Source organism: Emiliania huxleyi (assembly GCF_000372725.1).
Source record: "Emiliania huxleyi CCMP1516 unplaced genomic scaffold EMIHUscaffold_317, whole genome shotgun sequence".
Lineage (NCBI taxonomy): Eukaryota > Haptophyta > Isochrysidales > Noelaerhabdaceae > Emiliania > Emiliania huxleyi.
In genome coordinates, this window is record NW_005199626.1 from 96499 (window position 1) to 118610 (window position 22112).

Here is a 22112-nt window from a genome sequence, read left to right on the forward strand (position 1 = left end):
AAATTTTCCCCCGATAAAAAGAAAAAATTCCAAAAAGGCCCCGGCGTGCCCCCCCCCAAGGGGGTGGTTCTTAAACCCAAGGGTTTTGCCCCCTTCCGGGGCCCCCCCCCCCCCGGGGTTGGAGCGGGAACCCCCCCCCCCCCCTTTTTTCCCCCCTTCCCCCCTTTTTCCCTTCCCTATTTCCCTTCCTCCCAGCCCCCTTACCCACCTTTTTTCCCCCCCCCCTCCCCCGTTTCCATGGGGGGCCCAAAGGGGCCCCCCCCCCCCCCCCCCGCTTGGGCGTGTGCCAGGGGCGCCTGTGCGGCCAAAAGAAGCCCTGGATCGGGCCCCTCACTGCCAGCGGCGGCCACACACAGGGCGAGCAGGCTGGCGAAAGCCGCAGGCTTGAGGCGCGCGGCGAGGCGCGCGTCGCCGCTGAGCCGCTGCGGCCTGCCGCCGCCGCCGCCCTGCTTGGAGCCGGCCGGCTTCGGCGCTGGGAGCGCGGGCGCGGGCGGCGAGGGCGGTATCGAGGCGCAGTGTGCAAGCGAGGCTTCCTCGGAGGCGGGGCCGCCCCAAGCGGCGGCGGTGGCGGCGGGGGCTGCGGCGGCGGCGCCCGCGTCCTCCACAGCAGCGGCGGCGGCGGCGTCCTCCGCCTCGTCGGCGGCGGCGGCGTCCTCGCTACTAAAGTGTACGAGGTAGCAGCCCGCAATGCTCGTCTCCACGGCCTTGGCCGCGAGGATGCGCCCGTTGAAGCGGGTGCGCGACCTCGCCTGCCCGTGCGTCGCCATGTCGAGCAGGTCGTGCGCCTAATTAATAATTAATCGTTATTAATAGTTATGGTTAATTAATAGAGTCGCCATGTCGAGCAGGTCGTGCGCCTAATTAATAATTAATCGTTATTAATAGTTATGGTTAATTAATAGAGTCGCCATGTCGAGCAGGTCGTGCGCCTAATTAATAATTAATCGTTATTAATAGTTATGGTTAATTAATAGAGTCGCCATGTCGAGCAGGTCGTGCGCCTAATTAAGAATTAATCGTTATTAATAGTTATGGTTAATTAATAGAGTCGCCATGTCGAGCAGGTCGTGCGCCGCGGCGTCGCCAATGGAGGGGAGGATCACCAGGCTGAAGAGCTTGTCCGCCAGGGCGGCGAGGGACGCCGAGTCGTCGAGCAAGCTGCCGCCGCCACCCGGCGGGCGGCCCGCCTCCGCCTGCGCAAGGTAGCGGGGGGCTCGGCCACCCTCGTCGCTAAGCCGGTAGGGTTTGGGTACCCCACTCCTAGGGTACCCTACCGACCCAGTACCCGAATCTAGAGGTGCAGGGCGGTAGGAGCCAGGGGCGGCACTCGTGTAGCAAGGCCCGTGGGGGGCACTCGCCACAGGGCCGCAGTGTGAGCCCCAGGCTGTGTGTGGGCACAGCGGTGTGGAGCAGAGGAGTGTGGAGCACGACATGCACGTGGACATGTCATGGACATGTCATGGACATGTTGTGCATGTGACGGAGTGGGAGGGCTCCTGCCGGGCTACTCTCACCTCCAGCACCACGTCCCGCGCGCCCGGGAACCAGTCGCACCACGCGTCGACCAGCCGGCGCGAGACGCGCTCGAACTTTGGCCGGACCGGCCCCTCCTCGAGGCCGTGCAGGGTGACGAGGGCGATCGCCTGGCGCAGGGGGGGACCGACCCGCCGCTCGGGATGCGCTGGGCGGCTGGAGTCGGCGGTGGAGGTGCGCCTGCTGCGCCAGCCCCGCCCCCAGCGTCGCTGTGGGGCACGCTACGCCCCCCGCCCCTCTCGCTGTGTGCGAGGAGGGTGCCCGTCCCAGGCTGGCCGCCTCCAACGAGAGGACGCCGGTACCTCGGCTGCATCTCGCTCTATCTCGGCTGTATCTTGCTCGATCTCGGCTGCATCTCCATCTCGGCGACCGCCTCCGACGAGAGGGCGTCGAAGCACGACTCGAGCGTGTCTAGAGAGAGCGACTGCCCCACCCACGGCTCGAGGACGCTGGACGCCACCTCGCTCATCAGGTCGCTCATTAGCAGCGCGCCCTCAGAAGCAACGCCCTCAGAAGCAACGCCCTCAGAAGCAACGCCCTCAGAAGCAACGCCCTCAGAAGCAACGCCCTCAGAAGCAACGCCCGCAGAAGCAACGCCCGCAGAAGCAACGCCCGCAGAAGCGAGGCCGGGGGGGACGGGCGAGGCCGCGAGCGGGCCGACGGCGGGGGTGCCTGCCCCTCCCGCCAGAGACGCGCTGGCTCGCTGGCTGGGAGGAGGAAGGTGCGCGCACTGCACGGCGGGATGTCCCGGCGGCGGGTGCGCGCCTGCAGAGGGAAGGGGGGAGGGGATTCGGGTGCTGGGTCGGTAGGGTGCGCGCCTGCAGAGGGAAGGGGGAGGGGATTCGGGTGCTGGGTCGGTAGGGTGCGCGCGTGCAGGGGAAGGGGGGAGGGGATTCGGGTGCTGGGTCGGTAGGGTGCGCGCGTGCAGGGGAAGGGGGGAGGGGATTCGGGTGCTGGGTCGGTAGGGTGCGCGCGTGCAGGGGGAGGGGGAGGGGGCTGCTCGTGCGATGCCTTGGGGCGGGGACGCGGGGGGTGCAGCCGGGGGATGCAACCGGGGGAGGCGGCCGGGCACCCGGGAATGCGTGTGTTGGCCCCCCCTCGCGGTCGGTCGGTGGGCGAGTCGGAGAGAGTGAGTGTCCATGTCCGTGGTCCCCCCCCCTTCTAGAGGGGCGTTGCGTCGAGTGCCAAGCATGGCGACCACCGGCCAGGCATGCCGACGCTCTCGCAGCGCGTGCGCGTGTGCGTGTGCTTAGTCTCGCCCATGCCCACATGCCTCTGGCTGTCCCGACGCTGTCGTTCGGAGGCGGTGCCTTGCACATCTGCGCTGCACATCTAGCACCTCTAGGCTGACGCACCGAGGGGGTGAGGGCCGACCCGGGCGGGGACGGCGTGGAGCGCGTACGAGGGCGGCAGCGGGAGGAGCTCGACGGAGGAAGTCCAGCTCCGCCTGACGAGGTCACGCGAGGTCACACGAGATTGGCCGAGATTGGTCGACGGAGCAGGCCCAGCTCTGCCCGTCGGGGGAGAGGCTCATGCGGGAGAGGAGCTGGCAGGGGCGGTAGTCGTGGTAGCAGCGGTCATACAGCCGGAGCGGTACCGGCAACCTACGTGCTGAGTCCGCCAGCCTCGGGGCGGGAGATATGGGGAGATATGGGGAGATATGGGCAGCCTACGTGCTGAGTCCGCCAGCCTCGGGGCGGGAGCACGGTGTCGTGCAGAGTCTTCAGAGCAGCGCGTGAGTACGAGCGACACAGACACAGTGAGTACAGCGGAGTACGGCCGAGTACGGCTGAGTGCGTGTCCTCTCGAGCGTGGTTGTTGGAGTGCGAGAGTGCGGGCTCCGCTTCTAGGGCCGGCAGCTGCAGCGAGTACTCGGTGCCGGGCGCGAGGAGGGGGATGGAGACGAGCAGCTGCAGCGCGAGCGGCCGGTCCTGCGGGGGAGAGAGTCCGAGAAGAGGCTCCGAGAAGGGCTCAGGGCGTACGCTCGTTGGGCCGGACACGCTCTCCTCGGCGAGCAGCCGCCACCAAGTCTTGCTGCCCGGCGGATCTCGGCGGATCTCGGCGGATCTAGGCGGATCTCGGCGGCATCTCGGCGGATCTCGGCGGATCTCGGTCCTCCGGGTGCAGCGCGCGCTCGAGCGGGCAGGGCGAGGCGCTGCTCTCGATGGAGGCGAGCGTCTCGCTCATCGGCAGGATGGCGCTCTCCCACGCAAAGTTGGAGCGCAGGTGCGGCGTGCCTGCGGGCGAGATGCGGGGAGATGTGGGAGGTGTGGGGAGGTGTGGGGAGATGCGGGGAGATGTGGGGAGATGTGGGGAGATGTGGGGAGGTGTGGGGAGATATGGATCGCAGGTGCGGTTGCCTGCGTGTGGTGAACACGCCAGCCTCGGGGCGGGAGGGACGTCTCGTGCAGAGTCCTCAAGAGCAGCGCGTGAGCACGAGGGGGGTGCGAGTGCAGTGAGGACAGCAGAGAGCGGCCGCACGACGGCGGAGTGCGTGTCCTCTCGAGCGCTGGCTGGAGTACAGAAACGCGTCCTCCGCTGCTAGGGGCGGCGCGCCGTCCCGCAAGTGCCGCACGTGCACGTACCCCGCCGAGCAGTGGAGCATCGCCTGCGCATCGCCCGGCAGCTCGAGCGGTCCTGCCGCCCCCTGCAGGACGGGGCGTCGAGAAGGCTCAGGCAAGGTGGCGGGGAGGGAGAGGCAGCTCGACCGACACCTGCAAACCCTGCTGTGTCTTGGTCGAGCACCCGCTAGAGAGGGGTGGCGGGATGTGCGTAGGAAGAGGACCAAGAGCTCGCTTCGACTCACACACTCGGGGGAGCTATGCTGGACCCCGGTACCGCACCGCCTACCCCGCACCTGCCCCGCCGCGGGCATGGAGAGGACGTGCCGGAGCGGCACACCCAGCGCACTGCACGCGCGGAGGACGCCTGCAAGCGCGGTCGAGCTCGGCTTGCCGCGAGCACTGCATCTCGGCCTCGGCCGCATCTCTCCTCTGTCTCGGCCGCATCTCTCCTCTGTCTCGGCCCATCTCTCCTCTGTCTCGGCTCTACCCTCGGCGGTCATCTCGGCTGCATCTCGCCGCTCATCGCGTCGAACGAGTTGCGGCTCCGCGCGACCGCCGCGTTGAAGCGCAGCATGAACACCAGCGAGTCCGGCGCCTGTAGGAAGGCTCCCGAAAGGGTGTTCAAGGCTCGTCGCCGTCGAAGCCGCATGCGAGCCAGCGGCGCCGGCGAGCCCTCTCCGTCTGGCCGGAGCACGAAGCTGCGGAGGAACGCGATGGACTGCTCGATCTCCCCGCCCGGCGCGTCCGCGACCTCCGCGCAGACTGCACCGACCGCGACCTCCGCGCCGATTGCGCCGACCGCGCCGCCGCCGCCGCCAGCCCTGTGCTGCATCAGTGGCGGATGCGCCGCCGCCGCCGCCAACGCCGCCGCGCACTCTTGCGAGGCGCTGATGTGGCACGTGGGTTGGCCGCCAATGTAGCTGTGTATGGTGTGCCCGCCCACGGCAGCGACGCTGCTCGCGCCCACGTGACCCACCGTCCTCCTCCCCTGCTTGATGGGCACCGCCTGCTCGCACCGCAGGCCAATTCGCGCGCACCTCGTGCATTTCTTGCCGCTCCGCGGGTCAAAGTCGCACTTGGTCTTGGAATTCTTGCAGGCGACGCAGGATCGCGGCGGCGGCGGCATGCGCGTTTCCTTGGCCCACAACGGATTCAGAGCAGCACTATTGGGGTCGGCCACAACCCACAGCGAGCGAGTTCTTTACCAAGAGAAGGGAGAAAAAAAGAATTTTACAAGCCCGCCCTCGCACAACACTGGGCACGGGACTGGCGCGCACTGGCACTAACACAGGTACACCACTGGAGCCGCCTAAGCGACTCCCGCGAGGACGGCGAGGCACTTAGCTGAGAAAAAAAGAACAGCGAAGTTCTGACACCGGCGTGGTCGTCGCGCGACGGCGAAGACGGGGCAGGCAAAAAAATCGCGGCGCGGCCGTCGGTTGGGCGCCTGGTAAAACGGCCGCACTTGAACATGGGGCACGGTAATGGATGGGATAGGTAGTGGTAGAGTGGTTTAGACTTAAAGTGGTCCGAAGGAATCAAGGCAGGGCAGTGAGCTCGCAGGCTGCTTAGTCGCCGTCGCCGCGTGTCGAGTCAGGACAGAGGACACGCCCGGCGGGTATATGTGGCTGAATGAGGTGCAGTGTTCCCGTGTCGGGAGTCGTGGTTGACACTCTAGAGTTGACGGGGTCTAGAGTTGACGGTTGCAACTGGGTGTGCGCGAGCGGCGCCCACCTACAGTAGCGGGGGACATGGAGATGGCTCCTGACCAACCGAGGTTCATGGACGAGACCGTGGTCGTGGAGAGCAAGGCCGTAGCCATTCGCGCCAGACGTGCTACCGTACACCAGAGGGGAAGCGCGCCAAGGCATGTTGTCGCCGCGACGCGGTCAAGGCTTCGGAGGGCTGGTCCCACAGGCAGAAGGAGAATCGGTTGGGAGATTGATTGGGACTCTTGCGCGAATGCATGGACAAGGCCCAGTTGCAACCCTAGTTTCGCACTGTGCTGTGACCACGCTGCTGGTTGGCGTCGGTTGCGCAGCACCCCGTCCCCATCCAGGTTGTTGGTTGCTGCCCAGGTCCCGCACTATGTAGTGCAATGCCCCGTTCTCTGGTCATGCTTGAGCCTCTTGGCGGCCAGCAACTCCCCCTTGGTGTCGGGTCGCGCGACCTTTTTGCCGACCTCCGAGCCCAGATAGCGCACCGTGATCCTTGAGCAAGAGTCACTCCTCGTCTCTCGCAATGTTGTTGTGACGGTTGAATTTTTGCCGATTTCTGTAAGCGTCCATTTTTGAATAGGTTTGGAAACCACCGAGGGGTACGATTCCACATAATTCATCCGACGGAAACGTGGCGATGGCACCTGGTAGGTGGACAAAAGTATGCGTTTTTCGGCCTCCCCTCCCTAACATTAGCCGGCCAAAATGTGCTCCTACCGGCTAATATTAGGGAGGGGGCGGCGGTCGGGTGTCAGACCTAGCGCTAGGCGTGCGAGGCTGACGTATTTTGGACAATCCACCTACTGGCTGAAAACCCGCGCATCCGGCCGGTTGTGCGACCGAGGTCGCCGATTGTACGACCGAGGTCGCAGAGCCTTGGCGACGCGACGCGCACGTCGCCAAGGAGTTGGTAAAATGTCCGAGGTTTTTTTAGATCATGATGATTCATGTGCATTTGCATGTCCAAGCTCCAACTGCGTGTTGAGTGTTGTGTGGTGTGGGTCCACATCAAGTCACAAAGTGTCACATCTCTCAGTGCCCCAGTGTCCGAATGTTACACCCATCGAACCACATCGCTCATGCGCTCTCACTCACGCACAACACCACACCCCAAACGTACATGAAATCAATGCGGTGCCAGCCAAAGTTGTGCAAAGTCACGGCCAGACGGGGTCAGCACGGTAGTCGCCCGCTAGTGCTTGGTTCTTCTGCGCCGCTTCTCGGGGGCGAGACTGCGCGGCGGCGGCGGCGCGCCGAGCCTCCTCCTCAGACGGCGGAGGCGTCGCGGCGCGCCGGAGGCTCCGGGGACGCGGCGGACTTGCCACGCCCACGGGTCGATGGGACAGCGGTTTCGTTGCACTGGCGCATCAGCCAGGCGGTGTAGAGCAGCTTCCATCCGACCGCGATGGCGAGGCTGATCAGGGCCTCTCGCGCGGTGCTGACGTCGAGGTCGATCATCTCGTACGTCTCCCCGAGGGAGACAAGGACCTGGGGCCCGGTGAGCCCGAGGCACTGCTGCGGCTGGAGGTCGGGGCAGCGGAAGGGCGGGCCGTTTGCGCCGAGGACGTCAAAGCAGCCGGCCTCGGTCACGTTGGAGCACGCCTCGGCGCCCCCGATGCTCTCATAGTCGATGAACTCAAAGTAGTTGAGGGAGGGAAACGCCCACGCGAGGGGGAGGAGGTAGGTGAAGGCGCGGAAGGGCCAGATCACGTCCGTCTTGCGGAGGAAGATGCCGCAGAAGAGGAAGGACGCGAACCAGGTGTTGAGGAAACCGAGCATGCCAAGCAGAAGGTTGCGGAGAAGCGAGCAGAGCTGGGCGATGCACTCAAAGGCCCACAGCATCAGCGCGTAAACGAGCGTAAACTGCACGAAGTTGGACGCGTTGAAGTCGGCGATGGCGTAGGCGGGCACTCCGATGGCCGAGATGGCGAGGAAGACCATCATCGGCAGCTGCAGCGAGGTGTGTGCGAGCACGTACGCGACCGGGTGGTACATGCCGTCGCGCACCTCGCGCCGCACGGCTTGCACCTCGCCGTTGAGCGCGAAGGTGCTCACGACGCCGAGCGCGGCTGGCACGCCGACGAGCCACATGGTGAGGAACCTAAGAGGGGAGTGCTTACGTGTGGGGTACACCCTTCCACGTGTGTGTATGGCGACGGTGAAGCAGGCATTACATGCGGGAGACGATCTGCTCCTGCTTGACGACACGCGCGCGGATGTAGACGACGGCGAAGAAGCTGTTGGCGAGGAGGAACGCGACCGCCCGCCCGAGGTAGAGGGTCGGGTCCTTGTACGTGAGCTTGCAGAGCTTGCGCAGCAAGCACCAGGTCTGCCTCGGGAAGGGCGCCTGATTCGTCTTGGGCAGCGGGGAGAAGGCGTGCGTGGCCGCCGGCCCGGCCGTCGGCCGAAACGCGTCGAGGACGAGGCCGACCGCCTCGGGGCTGCGGAAGTCCTTGTTGACCAGCTCGAGCATGTGCTCCGCCGGGCTGTTGCCTGGCGGCACGGGCTCGCCCAGCGAGTCGCAGTACTCGCCCAGCGCCGCTGCCGGGCCGTAGTACGCTGGGCGGCCGGAGGCCAGGATGAGCGTGTCGTCGAAGCCCGAGAAGACCTTGTAGGAGGGCTGGTGGATGGTGCAGAGGATGGCGGTGCGCTTGACCGAGGCGGACTCCTTGAGGAAAGTCATGATGGAGGCGGCGGCGGCAGCGTCCAGCCCCGAGGTCGGCTCGTCGAGGAAGATGAGCGCAGGGTTCTTCGAGAGCGCGACCGCCAGCGAGAGGCGCCGCTTCTGACCGCCCGAGAGCCCGCGCACGAGCTCGTTGCCGGCGCGCGTGTGCTGGCACGATGTGAGGCCCATGTGCTCGAGCAGCTCGTCGACCGCGGCGGCCCGCTCGGCCGGACCGAGTTGGTGCTGGTAGAGCGAGGTGGAGATGGCAAGGTGCTCGCGCGCCGTTAGGAACGCCGCGTGCGAGTCATGCTGCGCGACAAAGGCGCAGTGCTGCTTGTAGAGGGCGGGCGTGAAGGGCTGGCCATCGAGACGGAGCGAGCCGTGCGCTTTGCCAGGGCCCGCCTCGAGGGTGAGCATCTTCATCAGCACCGTCTTGCCAGCACCTGCGGTCGTGCGGATGGGCTTGCCGGAGGCGTGGCAGCGGGCTGGGGCAGCGGCGTCGTGCGGACGGGCTGGCGGAGGCGTGGCAGCGGCGGCGGGCAGCGGTGTCGCACCGCTCGGTCCCATGATGGATAATATCAAGCCAGATTCGACGCGGCCGGAGATGTCTGACACAAGCGTCTTGGCCTTCTCGCCCTTGCCCACGGTGTACATGCAGTCGGTGAAAGTGAACTCGTGCTCGCACTCTTTTGGAGTCTGGCTCCCAGTGACGGTGGATACCATGGACCCAAGGCAAAAGCGGTTGTCTGAGGCACGATCGGCTACCGCTCACCGATCGGCTTTCCGCTCACCGGCAGCGCACCGAGGGACCACCGAGCCGACAAGCCAAAACAGATTTTTTTAGAGCGCCTTCGTTGTTAATAATAAGATTCACACACGGACAATATTTTTTTTCCTGTGTGGCTCTGACGTTCCAGTTTGAGGTTCTTTGTTCCAGTAGGAGGGGTTTTGAAAATCAACAAGAAGTATTCTCTGCTTCACCGCAATACTGGCTGTGATACCAGGTTTTTTTCTTAGGTTTGCTGTTTTGGTGTATTGTTGGCAAACAAACGAGAGCTCACACCCACCCATCCAGGGCAAGGGAACGGGAGCGGGGAGCGCGATGTGAACACCCCTCCGGGCCCCGCTTATGTGTCGGTAAAATCTTGGTAAATTTGAGTGCTGGCCACCGGGAAACGGTCGATTTGGTGGCACAGCGATGCGGGGCAAGGGGACGCACGCTTGGTTCATCGTTGCGATAGCCGCAGGCCATCCAGCGACGACGGCTCCATCGGAGCGCCGTCGCAGGCTTGAGCTCTCCAAGGCGCGCTGCGCCACCGGCAACGACGGATACATCATTCAGGCAGCGCCTGCGTCAAAGCAGTTCGCCTCTGAACACGTGAAGGGCCAGCTGTGCCTACCATTAGAGAGCTCGCTGTCTTGCCGCCACCGCCACCGCCGTGTGACGATTCAAAGGCGTCTAACGATGCAGCGTACCTGCGCGTTGCTGAGCAGCGTTGATGCCAACTCTGGTCTCACAATAGGCTGCGCGCTCGCGTCAAGAAGCTCATCAGCCCGGGTTCGGTCAAGCACGCGCCCCTGCGCGAGTTGCAGCTCACTCAGTCCCTTGTCACCCCCCATCTGGCGGACGCCGAAGTCGAGGCGCTGCTGCACGATCCAGAGGTGGGTGAGGTGATCGTGAACTGCCTCATCCGCCTCCACCCGAGAGAGTCGCTCGCTGCCGACCACGCTGCTAGCGTCAGCACTCGCAACTGGGGCCTCGAACGCGTCCTCTCGCGCGACGGGCACGAGGCCAAGCATGCTGACCATGCCATCAACGGTTCTGGGGCACGTATCTACATCCTCGACACGGGCGTCCGCATCACCCATGGGGACTTTGGAAACCGTGCACTCCGAGGCTGGTCGGCAGGTTGTCAGACAGGCAACGAGACTGAGTGTGGCGACAGCTGGCGCCATCATGGGGTCCTTGCTGCCGGAGCGAGCGAAACGTGCTCGAGCCATGGGACTCTCTGTGCTTCCATTGCCGGTGGCACAGAGTACGGCGTTGCACGCGGCGCGGCACTCGTTCCCGTCCAGGTCATCAACTGCTACGGCATAGGAGTGTGGTGCTAGCCGTCGCCCACCCGTGCCGCCCTCCCTGGGTTGTCTGTTTTCTTTCTTTCTTTTACGGCAGTCGAGAACAGACAGCGTGTGAGGGGGGAGGAGGGGGTGGAAGGGGGGGGGGGGTCTGTCTGCGGTCGCGTGCCTGTCAGTCTAGCGCCTTCGTCCTGTACATCAGCATCCGCGCATAGCGCTCCACCCTGCTCTCCCTTTTGGGAGGCAGACCTGCCACCCCCATCGGGGGCTTCACCTTGGCCGCATCGATGATTGTGTTTGACCAGCGGTCCAGGCTTGGGACGGACATGTTGACGTTATTGGTCGTGTGGTGAAGCAGGTGGTGCGCATCTTGTTCCTCGTGGCGTCCGTCTCGGATCAGCTTGTCGCCAATAGTAATGTCATGGCTCGTCATCTCCCCAAAGATTCGAAAGAAAGTAATCGGAGCCCACAGTGCCAAGGGCGTCAAGCTCGTGAGAGCAGTGATTTCATGCATCATCAGCTCGATGGGCGATTCGGTGCCCGCGTCAACTGGGATCGGGTAGCGTGCGAGGTGGTGAGGCTTGTGGATGAGTCCGTACAGTGTCGGATTAGCGTGCAGGGCTCGATGGTGGTAGTGCCACTGGAGCCCGATGCTAGGGTAATATCTACAATATATACACTGACACTGAACCTCCAAGAGCTCGTCCCGGTCCGTCACGGCCATCCTCGTCCTTCGGCGGGCCCCCGGCCGCGGCGCGGTGCGGCGGCGTCACAAATCCGAACGCAGAGCACCGGGACGCGGTCGGGCGATCTGAGGCCCAAGTAGGCGTATGCATTGCCCATCCAGGGCTATCATCTGGACCTATCAACAGGCGCCTGCGGCGCCGTGCTCAGGAGCTGCTGTTCACACCTGCACAGACTTTGTCAACAGACGCACGCTTCGCTCACGCCCGACAGCCAAACGCACCGCACAAAGGCCTAGCCCGAGGCCAAGCCGAGTGCGCATTGCAGCGAGCTTGTCACTGCACCTCCCACGACGTGATGGCTGTAAGTATTCCTCTGGCTTCGTGCGGCGTTCAATTTCACGTCGCGCCGCTGCAGTGCTACACCAACCAGCACCTGCGCGCCCTGCTCCGGCCGCTGTGCCCATCCGCGGTCTTGTGGACTGAGATGGAGAAGGCTGAAGGATTGCAGCGGCCCTCGGCGGTCGATTTGCGATCGCTGCGCCCGGATGATGAGCGCGGGCCGCTCGTGCTGCAGCTCGGCGGCGGCGGCGCCACGCAGCTGGCCTCTGCGGTGCGTGCGACGGCTGGACTCGGCTTCGACGAGATCAACCTCAACGCGGGATGCCCATCCGTCGAGACGGGCGGGGCTAGCTACGGGGCGCGCTCTCGCCATCTCAGGACCCGCCGGCACCCTTCCCTCTCGCCCGGAGACAAGCCTCGCCCCTCTCGCCCCTCCAGGCGAGCCTTATGCTCGACGGCCACCGCACGCGCTCGCTCGCCGAGGCGATGGCGGAGGCGCATGGCGGCGCCGTCTCGGTCAAGTGCCGCCTCGCCGCCAGGGCGTCTCTTCTCGCCGGTGTGGGCGATTGGCGGAGAACGCCTTGCGCCCGTCCAAGACATGTCCGTGACACGTCCGGGCTGTGTGCCGCAGGTGGGCGAGTGCCGGAGACCGCCTTCGAGGAGCTCGCGGAGTACGTTGACCAGATCTCCAACACGGGCGCCGTCTCCCACGTCGTCGTTCACGCGCGTGCCGCCATCCTCGGCGGCCTCAGCCCTTCCAAGAACCGACAGGTGCCTCGCCCCTGCCCTTGTTGGGACAATGAATGGCAACGAAGACACGAGCACCGAGGCACTTTGATCAGCGCACAGACGCTTGACGTCAAGCTTCGGTCCGCAGGTCCCTCCACTCCGGCCTGATCTCGTGCGGAGGCTCGCCGAGGTGTTCCCAGGCCTGCGGATCACCCTCAACGGCGGCCTGTCTGCGTCCGACCTCCAGGACGCGGCGGCGACGCGGCTCGATGGTCTGATGTGCGGCCGCACCGTCCTGCGGCGGCCCCTCGACTTGGCGCGCGACTCGCGTGGCGCAGAGAAGCAAGGCGTTGTCACATCGCCCTTGACTGACACGGATGTCGCGTGCCGGCTCTAGGCACGCCACTCGCGGCAGGTCGCGGTTAGGGTTAGGGTCAGGGTTAGGGTTAGGGTTAGGCACGCCACTCGCGGCAGGTTGCGGCGGCGCAGCGCGCGGACGAGGCGGCGGGCGAGGCGGTGCGGCCAGAAGAGAGAAGCAAGAGAGTCTGCTCCCAAGAGTCGTGTCTGTGCTGGTGGGGCGGAGGGGGGAGAAGGAGGGAGGTTCAGCCCCGGAGGCTCGCGCTCGTAGGCGGTGCTGCAAATGCCCCCCTCTGCGGTGGCGGAGCTGGCCGGGAAAGCGCTCGCACGGTACGAGCGGCACGCGCTGGCGGCGCTCGCGGGCGGCGCGGCGATGCCGGCGGTGCTGATGCCGCTGGCGCTCCTCAACGGAGGAGGGCCCAGGCCTCGCGCCGCACATCTGTCTGTACGGCGGCCAGTCTTGCTTGCTTAGGCGCTCCTCGCGGAAGAGCTCGCCGAGGAGGCGTCTGCGTTGGCGGAGGCGGAGGCGGAGGCGGAGGCGGAGGCGGAGGCGCTCTGGGACGTCTTCGAGGCGACTTGGGGCACGGCCGCCCATTTGCTCGAGGCGCGCGGCCAACGGGCGCCGCGGTGTGCGGGGGGGCGCGACGTTGGCGCGGGGGGGATGCCCGTGCGGCGGCTCTCGCGTTTTCTCTCACAGGCGAGGTCTTCACCGCTTCCACCGCCGTCGCCCGCTGCGTTGCCCTCCCCCTCTCTGGCCGCCGACGCCGCCGGCATTGCCGCCGCCGTTTCTCCGCCTGCCCCGAGCTTGCCCCGAGCCTGCCACCGACGGCTCTCGCGCCTCGTGTCGCAGGCGTGCGGCAAGCAGGCGTACAACAAGCTCCTCCGTAACCGGAGAGAGGACGTGCGAGGCGGCGGCGGCGGCGGGCTGGGAGGAGGCGGCCGCTGTGGGGGCGAAAGCGTCGTCCAGTTTGGGGCGCAGCCGGCCGCTGTGAGCCCGGCAACCGTGACCCGTGCAAACTGCGGGGTTGGTGCACCTCGTCCTTCGCCGCGTGCGCTTGCTGCTGCGACCCGGACACGGCACACGGCTGTCTCACGAGGCGGCTGCACGGCCGCTACCGCTTGCCGGCGAGGGCTTCCGGCGCCGCGGCTGGCCCGCGCTGCAACTCGGCGCGCGGCGGCTCCTCGGGCGACGCCTCCGCTCGCGTGCAACGGAGGGCCTCCCCCGCGGAAGGAGCTCCCCGCCGCGCTGCAGCGCGTTTGCGCCCTCCTCACGCGCTACTCGCCGCTGTGGGCCCTTTCGGTCGCTCTGGTGGGCGTGAGCCGCCCCTCCTCGTTCCGCCCGCTCAGCGCGCTGCCCGTCGTGCAGCGCGCTTTGGCGACGCTCATGCTGGCGATGGGGCTCAGCACGACTCCCGCGGAGCTTGCTTGCGCGGTTGGCGAGGTGCGGGTCCTGGGACTCAACAGTCTTTGCTGCTTTGGACTCATGCCACTGACGGCGCTGGCTGTCGGGTCGGCGCTGAAATGCGACGCGGAGATGCTGACAGGGGTCGTGCTGCTCGGCGCCGTCAGCGGTGGGCAGGCGTCGAATTTGTTCGCGCTGCTCGCGAACGGAGATGCCGCCCTCTCCGTCGTCGCCACCACAACCACGACGCTGCTGGGCGTGCTCGCCACGCCGTGCTTGGCACATTTGCTCCTCGGCGGCGTTTCCATCCCCGTCGATGCGACGGGGGTCCTCCGCTCCGTCGCTTCGCTGGTGCTTGTTCCGCTCCTGTTCGGAGTAGCGATGGGCTTGCGGCTGCCCGCGCTCGTAGCCCGCGTCGCTCCGCTCTGCCCTGCGGTGGGCGTGCTCTCCACTCTCGTCCTCGTCGCTGGCGGCGCCTCCTCCTCCGCCTCGCTCCTCGTCGCGTCCGACGGAGCTTGGCGCGCTCATGCTGCTGCGGTCGCGCTCCCACTCGCCGGAGGTGCGGTCGCCCTCGCTCTTGCAAAGCTTGCACGGCTGCCCGAGCGAGTCACGCGGACGCTGACCATCGAGACGATGATAAAGTCGCCGACACTAGCGTACGTGCTGGCGTTGCGCCACTTTTCTCCGCGCGCCGCAGCGGTGCCGGCTGCAGCGATGGTATGGCTCGCGGCGCTGGGAGCAGCAACCGCGAGCATGTGGCGGAGGGTGCCCCTGCCGCAGACCAATGACGTCGGGGGTGACCGGAGTTTTTAATCACCCCCCCCCTCCCCCCCTCCCCCCCCACGACCTTGTGTGAGTGGGAGAAGTTAGACTTTTCCACTCGGTACCTAAAAATATCTCTCTCGTGCTTGGAGCACTTGGAGTGCAGTCAGTAACCTCACATGGGCCGGATGATCGGCCGATCGGGTTAAAGCCGTACACGGCTTTTTTTTTACGGGCTAGAGAGCCCTAGCCCTGGGGGGTGCGCGTTCGCAGGGAAAGGGCCGTAAAGTAAACACGGGTCTCCGAGGGTTAGTCCGCGCTCCAGGTTTCCCCTAGCAGCGGAGCGCCCCCTCTACTCGGAGCTAATAAACACCAGACACGCACACGACGTACATCCTCACTCGACGTCACCCCTCGGGGCTTCTCCGTTCGGCCTCCCCCCCTCGGTCCGGAGGGGCCCTCCTATCCTCTCGGTCCTCCCCCCACTCGCTTTCCGCTGGTTGGGCAACGGATGCGGGGCCCGGCTCCCCCTCGCCTAGCCTTTTTCGGCCGCGGCCCCGCCGCCGTCTCGCCCTCTCTGCCTGCTCCTGTTGACTCCGCCTCCGGCGATCCCGTGCCCGACTCCTCGGGCGAGGGCGGCGGCATTGGATCGCCACGCCGCCCCTCCCCGGGAGGTGGGGCCAGCTCTCTTCGGTCGAGGAATCGCGCCCGCCCCCGCGGTCTCTGTCGATGAGGTTGATCACAGGCATGGCCCAGAGGTATCCTGGTGGCGGAGGAGAGGGCGGCGAAGGAGAGGGTGGTGGTGGAGAGGGCGGCAAACGAGAGGGCGGCGGCGGTGAAGGCGGTGGAGGGGACGGCGGCGGTGGAGAGGGAGGCGGGGGCGAGGGAGGAGGGCTTGATGGAGGAGGAGAGGGCGGCGGCGGCGACGGGGGAGGCGGAGAGGGTGGTGGCGGAGAGGGCGATGGCGGAAAGGGCGGCGGCGGAGATAGTGGTGGCGGAGAGGGAGGCGGAGGTGAGGGGGGAGGGCCTGGTGGCGGAGGAGAGGGCGGCGAAGGAGAGGGTGGTGGTGGAGAGGGCGGCAAACGAGAGGGCGGCGGCGGTGAAGGCGGTGGGGGGGACGGCGGCGGTGGAGAGGAAGGCGGGGGCGAGAGAGGAGGGCTTGATGGAGGAGGAGAGGGCAGCGGCGGCGACGGGGGAGGCGGAGAGGGTGGTGGCGGAGGGGGCGATGGCGGAGAGGGCGGTGGCGGAAATGGTGGTGGCGGCGAGGGAGGCGGAGGTGAGGGCGGAGAGCTTGGTGGAGGTGGAGAGGGCGGTGGTGGGGATGGTGGTGGCGGAGAGGGCGGTGGTGGGGATGGTGGTGGCGGAGAGGGTGGTGGCGGGTGCGGCGGTGGAGGCGATGGCGCTTGGCGGTGGCGGTGACGGTGGCGGCGGAGAGGGAGGCGGAGGTGAAGGAGGTGGCGGAGACGGTGGTAGCGGAGAGGGAGGCGGAGGAGAGGGCGGAGGGCTTGGCGCCAGAGGAGAGGGAGGCGGGGGAGAGGGCGGAAGTGCAAACCTCTTTATTTATCTCTTGCGCGCCTCGCCCTCGGAGCTCGGTGTACTTGGAGTACTTGGAGTGCAGTCATTAACCGCACATCCAGGGCCGGGGAGCTAAGAAGCGCACCCAGCGGTCCGGATGATTGGCATCGGGTTGCGGGCAAGAGAGCCCTAGCCCTGGGGGTGCGCGTTCGCAGGGCAAGGGCCGCAAAGTGTAATTCTTGTCATTTGTCAAGGCCCCAACACACTCCTCGCACTCGTAACGACATCGAGCCGGCCGCCGATGCCAAAGCACGCGCACCTGAGCGAGGAGGAACTGGCCGAGTTTCGAGAGATTTTCAACCTGGCGCGCGGCGCGCAGCTGCCACACGCTGCCACACGCTGCAAACTGCTGCACATGCCGTCTGCTCGAGCAACCTCAGTGCTCTGCTGCATACGCACATGATGTGCGGAGGTGGAGGAGAGCTTGCTTGTAGGTCGACCTGGACAAGGGCGGCTCAATCTCCAAGGATGAGCTTCTGGCACTGATGAATACGCTGGGCTTGAAGCCCAACCAGGCGTCGGGGAATGGCTCAGCATGTGATGGCAGGCGGCCGCGCCCCTCAAATGCCACCCCTCACATCTGCTCCCCAGGAGGAGCTAGACGCGATGGTCGCCGAGATCGACGAGGATGGCAATGGCGAGATCGACTTTGACGGCGCGGCGTGCGGGATGTGAAACGGGAGTGCGCCCTCTGACGCACGCCCCCCGCCCTTGAGCAGAGTTTGTGACGATCATGGGCCGGCAAGTCAATGGGGTGACACCGGAGAGAGTCAAGGCGGCGGAGGCCATACTGCCACACCTCTTCGCACCGCCTCTCCCTCTCTCGTCTATCGAATCGCGTCTCGCTGCTGCCTCTCCTCCCTGCCACATCCCGCCCGTCCGCTCCACTTGCCTGCCGCCTCCCTCACCACCCGCTGCAATCACCGCCGCTACCACTGCTGTCGAGGCGGCCTTCAAGTGCTTCGAGGAGAGCGGAGTCGGCTCGGGCCACGTTACGATGGCCGCTCTCGAGCGAGGTTGCCGCACAACGGTAGATGCACCTCTCTCGCATCGTCATGCTTCTCTTTCCTGCCGCTGCTGCCAACGCATTCGCGCTGTGGGTTCGGCCGGGACCAGCGCGCCAACCAGCTCAACCAGCGCGCCGAGACTTACCACCCTTCTTCTTCACCTGCAGCGCTGACCACCTACGGCTCGGAGAAGCTCCCCCTAGCTGACGCGCGCGCGCTGCTTTCGCTGATCGAGCCTGACAGCGCGGGGCGCGTCACCTGCGGCGGCTTTGGCAAGCCGAGACGGCGTCTCTAACCCCTCAACGTTGATAGGCGGGTGAACTACGTCGACTTTGTCAACATGATGACAGGAACTTGAGGCGAGCGCTTTTGCAAGATTAGCCGCGAGTGCCGCAGGAGGAGAGGGCGACCACTACTTGACACGGCGGTGGCGCTTGCGAGGGCGGAGCTGTTGCATGCTGGCGAAGCGAGAGCTGCAGATCGCAGTGTCAAGATTGGCTTCAGAGCTCCTCCTCTAAGGATCTGGAGAAGCAGACGTGGCCGCTCCAACAAGTACAGAGGACAGAACTCCATGAGCGAACAGGGGGAATGCAAGGAGGTGGGCGCCTGGACAACGCCTCATTCAGGATACCTCGCGGGAGGAAGAGAGACGATCGGATTCGACCCGTTATGTGTTCAAGTGCTGAAAGAACACGTCTGACGCGCTATGGCAAGCGGTAATGAGCTTTCATCCAAAGTAAAAGGGAATCGCTCGCGCGTCCCTCGTCCCCGCTCGCGGCGACCGCCCCGATGGCGGCGCTCATTGTGATCCACACTGTGCTCTCCTTGCACACCACAGCGACCAGGCCAATGGCGAGACCCGCGTTCCGTTCGCCTCACCCGGATCCCGTCACCCACCTCTCCAGCCCCAGTTCCGCCGGCGCCGGCGCTCTCCTTCCGGCTGGAAGAGCAGGGGGGGGGCTTGTGATGGGAGTGCTGGAGTCGCTGCACACGACGTCCAGCAGACTCGACGCGTTCCACGCAGCGGCGATCCACCACCTCGTGCGGGCGCACGTGGCGCTGCTTCGAGCGACCCTCAGTCCAGTCCGCCTCACCGCGATGATCCTCTTGTTGCTGGCGCGTGTCTGCAGTCGCGCTGGGCTGCAACTTTCGTCGACATCAGCCGTGGCGCCGCAGCATCTACCATCGCCACCAACGCCGCCACCGACGTCCCCGCCGCCGCCCCCGCCGCCGCCGCCGCCCCTTGCGGCGGCAGTTCCCACGCCGCTGCCGCTGCCGCCGCCGCCGCCTCAGACACCGCAGCCGCCACCAAAGCCGCTTCCACCGCCGCCGCCCAAGGTGCCCCGAGCACTGATGCTTGAGCCCAATCCTGCCAGCCGCACGACCAGTCGCTCTCCAGTCGAGTGCCCAGGACAGCGATGCGCAGCAGCGGACTGTCGCTGGGGGAATAAGAGGGCTCCCGCGGCGATCAACACCGCAACTCCTTTTCCACATGGTAGAGCCGCACATCCGAGACCAGCATGCGCTCGACCTCGGAGAGCGGCGTGAGCTCGCGCACGCGAGCCAGCGACCCGTAGTCGATGCCAGCGGCCAAGGAGAGCTTGGGTGCCTTGGGCTCCTTGTTTCGTGCGTCGGCTTGGTCACCACACCATTGACACAGCATCGCGCACGGCACCATCACGCCATGCTCATTTGCGCGGCGGTCGACGAGTTCGGGGTGCAGGTGGTAGAGCGTGCCGTCGTCCGACTCCCAGCAGCTGATGACGCGCGAGATGTCGGTGTCGCGGAATTCGTGCGTACCGTCGCCGTTGGGACGGTCGTTGCTCGCGCCGTTGGGAAACGCAAGGCGCACCTTTTTGTTTTGAAGACCTCGATACTTAGCGCACTGCTCGGGCGAGAGCTCAAACACGTGCCGCGTCTCGTCTTCGCCGCCGGCTACGCGCACAGACACAGTGCGCGGCAGCGCCGACACGTCAACCCGCGTGTACGTCAGCGACGGGTCCCGCACGCCGCACGAGGCGCATGCGTGCAGCGGCAGCGCGTGCGCCATGCGCTCGTCGCTCCACTCGCCCAGCAGCCGCCGCTTCGTCTCGTCGGAGACGTGCACGCAGCGCTGCAGCAGCGCCGCCGTCTCGTCCTCGGGCCGCTCCAGGTCCATGACGACGTTCGTCGAGGCGTGGAAGCGCGTCTCCAGGTCGATGGCCGCCTGCTCGGCCGCGGCGAGCTTGCCCTGGTCGACGCACATGCCGCACACCGCGTGCGCCGGGCAGCCGCACTGGCCGCGTTGTGGGCGCACGGTCTTGGCGACCGCCGGCGCTGCGCGCCGGTCGTGCTGCTCACGCTGCCGGCGGCGCTGGTCGCGCGCCTGCCGATCGCGCGTGTTCGCGGCGGCTGCATCTCTTGCTCGTTTCGCTCGCACCCGAGCGGCTGTCGCCAGGCGCTTCAGGTCGGCGGTGCTGCGCGCGCGGCCGTCGGCCAGGCACAGCCACATGTCCTCCTCCTTAGCAGGCTCGCACGGCTTGCCGTCGAACTGCGGCTGGCGCCCGCGACGATGCTTCGCCCAGGCCGGGCACGATGGTGCCGCGACGAGCGGCGTCGAGGCGACGGCCATCGATGGGTCCAGAAGACTTGGAGACACTTCTACCAAAAAATCAAACAAAATCGAGCACAATTGCGTTACATGGGCATGGCCGGGGTTTCTGCACCGAACGATCTTACTTTCGGTCTATCGAAAGTGTTGATCTATAAATCGTTTTTCTCTCGTTGATGGAGGGTTGAGACTGGTTGATGACAGAGCAGCGGCCCCGATGACGCCGCTCCCGCCTCGGCGAAGCTTCTGCTCTTCGAGCACCCGCGTGCCCCGTGAGCAGCCCGAAGTCACATCCACGCAAGATGGTGATGCCGCCGTTGACATCATGCTCGCCGAGCTCGACTTGCTTGAGGAACTCGCAGCAGACGAGCTGAAGCTGACGCCTGGCGCAGCACGAAGGCAGTGGGCGGCGCAACAGCTGTCCCTCAAGGGCTAAGTTTCCTTTCGCTCCCCCTGTATCCTGCCATGCTCACCCTCGACACCAACTCTACACGAGCTCTAGAAGGGTGAAGCGCACTCCTTTCGACTCGGGACTCCCAGCGAGTGGCGGAGCTGGCGGCGCTGGCGGAGCTGGCGGACGCCCAAGACGCCCTTCATGGGTCCTAGACCGGTTGCGGGTGCTGACGCCAACCCGCCTCCGCAAGCAGTCCGAGACGCAGGACGTCCAGATCCCCCCTTCCGCGCACAGGCCAAGGGCCTGCGGTCCCATCACACCCCGACACACACCAGTGTCTAGAAGAAGGCAATTCGGTTATGACAGTCTAAGAGTATGACATTTCGTTTTTTCAGTACGTATACGCGACGCGTCGACTCCTCTCGTAAATCTCACCCCCCACAGATCTCTAGCTCAGCCTCAGCAAGATCTCAAACAAGCATGCGATGTGGGCGAGTGTGCGGGTTTGCGCAGCCTCTCACACAGAGCCGGCTGCCGGGGCGCGTCGGGCATTCTCTGCAGAAAGACGCCCGCGCGCGCCTCGGCCGCACACGGCGCGACCTCAGCGGGGAGGCGCCCCATTCCCCTCGCAGGCTCACTCATAGCTTGTGAGGAGGCATGCGGTGCTGCTGTGCCGGCGGCGCGTGCGGCGGCGGCGGAGCAAAAGCGGGCGGCGCCTGCGGCGGGCGCGGCGGCAGCGGCACGGTGGCGGGCTCGGCGGAGAAGTTGATGGAGAGCTGCAGCGTGTCGGCCGTGCGCCCCTCCGCGCACTGCTCGAGCAGAGAGTACTGCAGGCCGAGGCCGCGGAGCGTCTCGAAGATGTCTCTCAGCAGCTCCTGCGTGCCGTCGGGGAGCGACCCCCAGCCCCACCGCCCCACGTAGTCCGCGAGCACGCCGCGCCGCGGGATCGCCTCCACCTCCTCGCTGCTGCCGACAAGCTGAGGCTCCGCCGAAGCTATCGCCGCAGGCGTACTCTCTGCGGACGGAGAGTCGGCCGCCGCTGCGGCGGCCGCCGGCGCGCTCTCATCGCCGAGCCTCCGGCCCTGCGCGGGCCGCCCGCACTCCTCGTCGGCGCCCCGCTTCAGCGGCGACCGCGCCGCGTCTCGAAGTGTCTCGGACGCGTCTCGCGCTGCGCCCACCGCTGGCAGCCCGCCCGCCGCGTCCCCCCCCAAGACAGGGATGCCGCCCCCTGCCTCCGGCGGCGGCGGCAAGCCCGGCAGCAACGGCGGTTGAGGCGGCGGCGGCGGCGGCGGGTCTGAAGGCGGCTGCTGCGGCGGCTGGGACGGCTGCGGCGGCGGCGGCTGTTGCTGGGGCTGAGACGCCGTGGCTGCTGTCGCCGCCGCCGGTGGCTGCGGCTGCGGCGGCTGCTGCGGCGGCGGGCGGTGGGCCAGCTGGAAGACGACCTTCCAGCAGCGCGGAGAGTGGCGCGACGCGCCGCCTGGCTCGGACGCGCCCGCGCCAGAGAGGGGCTGGCTCCCTCCCGTCTCCTGAAGCCACTCACACGCGAGCGCCTGCGGGCGCGTCGGGCGGATGTGTCGGGTGGACATGGACATGTCGCGAGCGTGTCGCGGACGTGTCGTGGACGTGTCTCGCGGCCAGCGCGGGCGGCGGCTGTGGGAGGCAGCTGCGGGCGGCGGCGCGGGCGGCGGCGCTGGGCTGCAGCAGGGGGGGGGGGC

The 22112-nt window shown here is 66.5% G+C and overlaps 5 protein-coding genes across 5 annotated transcripts in view; 1 reads left to right on the forward strand and 4 right to left on the reverse strand.

Moving 5' to 3' along the window:
- EMIHUDRAFT_469742 (hypothetical protein) overlaps positions 1 to 5301 on the reverse strand; it is a gene marked incomplete at its 3' end in the record, with an annotated part of 6419 nt that extends 1118 nt beyond the window's left edge. The window contains exons 1-12 of the mRNA XM_005774239.1: positions 4762 to 5301; positions 4614 to 4692; positions 4391 to 4461; positions 4090 to 4180; positions 3649 to 3770; positions 3207 to 3464; positions 3048 to 3137; positions 2889 to 2980; positions 1904 to 2298; positions 1515 to 1640; positions 1074 to 1193; positions 297 to 785 (exon numbers count right to left, since the gene is read on the reverse strand). Coding sequence (XP_005774296.1) covers positions 297 to 785; positions 1074 to 1193; positions 1515 to 1640; positions 1904 to 2298; positions 2889 to 2980; positions 3048 to 3067 — 1242 coding nt within the window. The remainder of the gene's footprint in view (positions 1 to 296; positions 786 to 1073; positions 1194 to 1514; positions 1641 to 1903; positions 2299 to 2888; positions 2981 to 3047; positions 3138 to 3206; positions 3465 to 3648; positions 3771 to 4089; positions 4181 to 4390; positions 4462 to 4613; positions 4693 to 4761) is intronic.
- A 1780-nt stretch (positions 5302 to 7081) lies between these two features.
- Positions 7082 to 9203, reverse strand: EMIHUDRAFT_117010 (hypothetical protein; the record flags this gene model as incomplete). Its single annotated transcript, XM_005774240.1, has 3 exons — positions 7082 to 7916; positions 7990 to 8923; positions 9035 to 9203. 3 exons carry the CDS (start codon positions 9201 to 9203, stop codon positions 7082 to 7084), a joined length of 1938 nt encoding a protein of 645 aa, XP_005774297.1.
- Positions 9204 to 13646: 4443 nt separating this feature from the next.
- EMIHUDRAFT_444387 (hypothetical protein) lies at positions 13647 to 14974 on the forward strand. The gene has a single exon (XM_005774241.1). The coding sequence runs from the start codon at positions 14052 to 14054 to the stop codon at positions 14880 to 14882; it is 831 nt and encodes a 276-aa protein (XP_005774298.1). The 5' UTR covers positions 13647 to 14051; the 3' UTR covers positions 14883 to 14974.
- Positions 14975 to 19121: 4147 nt separating this feature from the next.
- EMIHUDRAFT_368598 (hypothetical protein) lies at positions 19122 to 20024 on the reverse strand (the record flags this gene model as incomplete). The annotated part of the gene is made up of 1 exon (XM_005774242.1): positions 19122 to 20024. A coding segment is annotated over one exon (903 nt), but the record flags the coding sequence as incomplete, so codon positions are not given.
- Positions 20025 to 21035: 1011 nt separating this feature from the next.
- Positions 21036 to 21874, reverse strand: EMIHUDRAFT_117013 (hypothetical protein; the record flags this gene model as incomplete). Its single annotated transcript, XM_005774243.1, has 1 exon — positions 21036 to 21874. A coding segment is annotated over one exon (839 nt), but the record flags the coding sequence as incomplete, so codon positions are not given.
- Between the last annotated feature and the right edge of the window lie 238 nt (positions 21875 to 22112).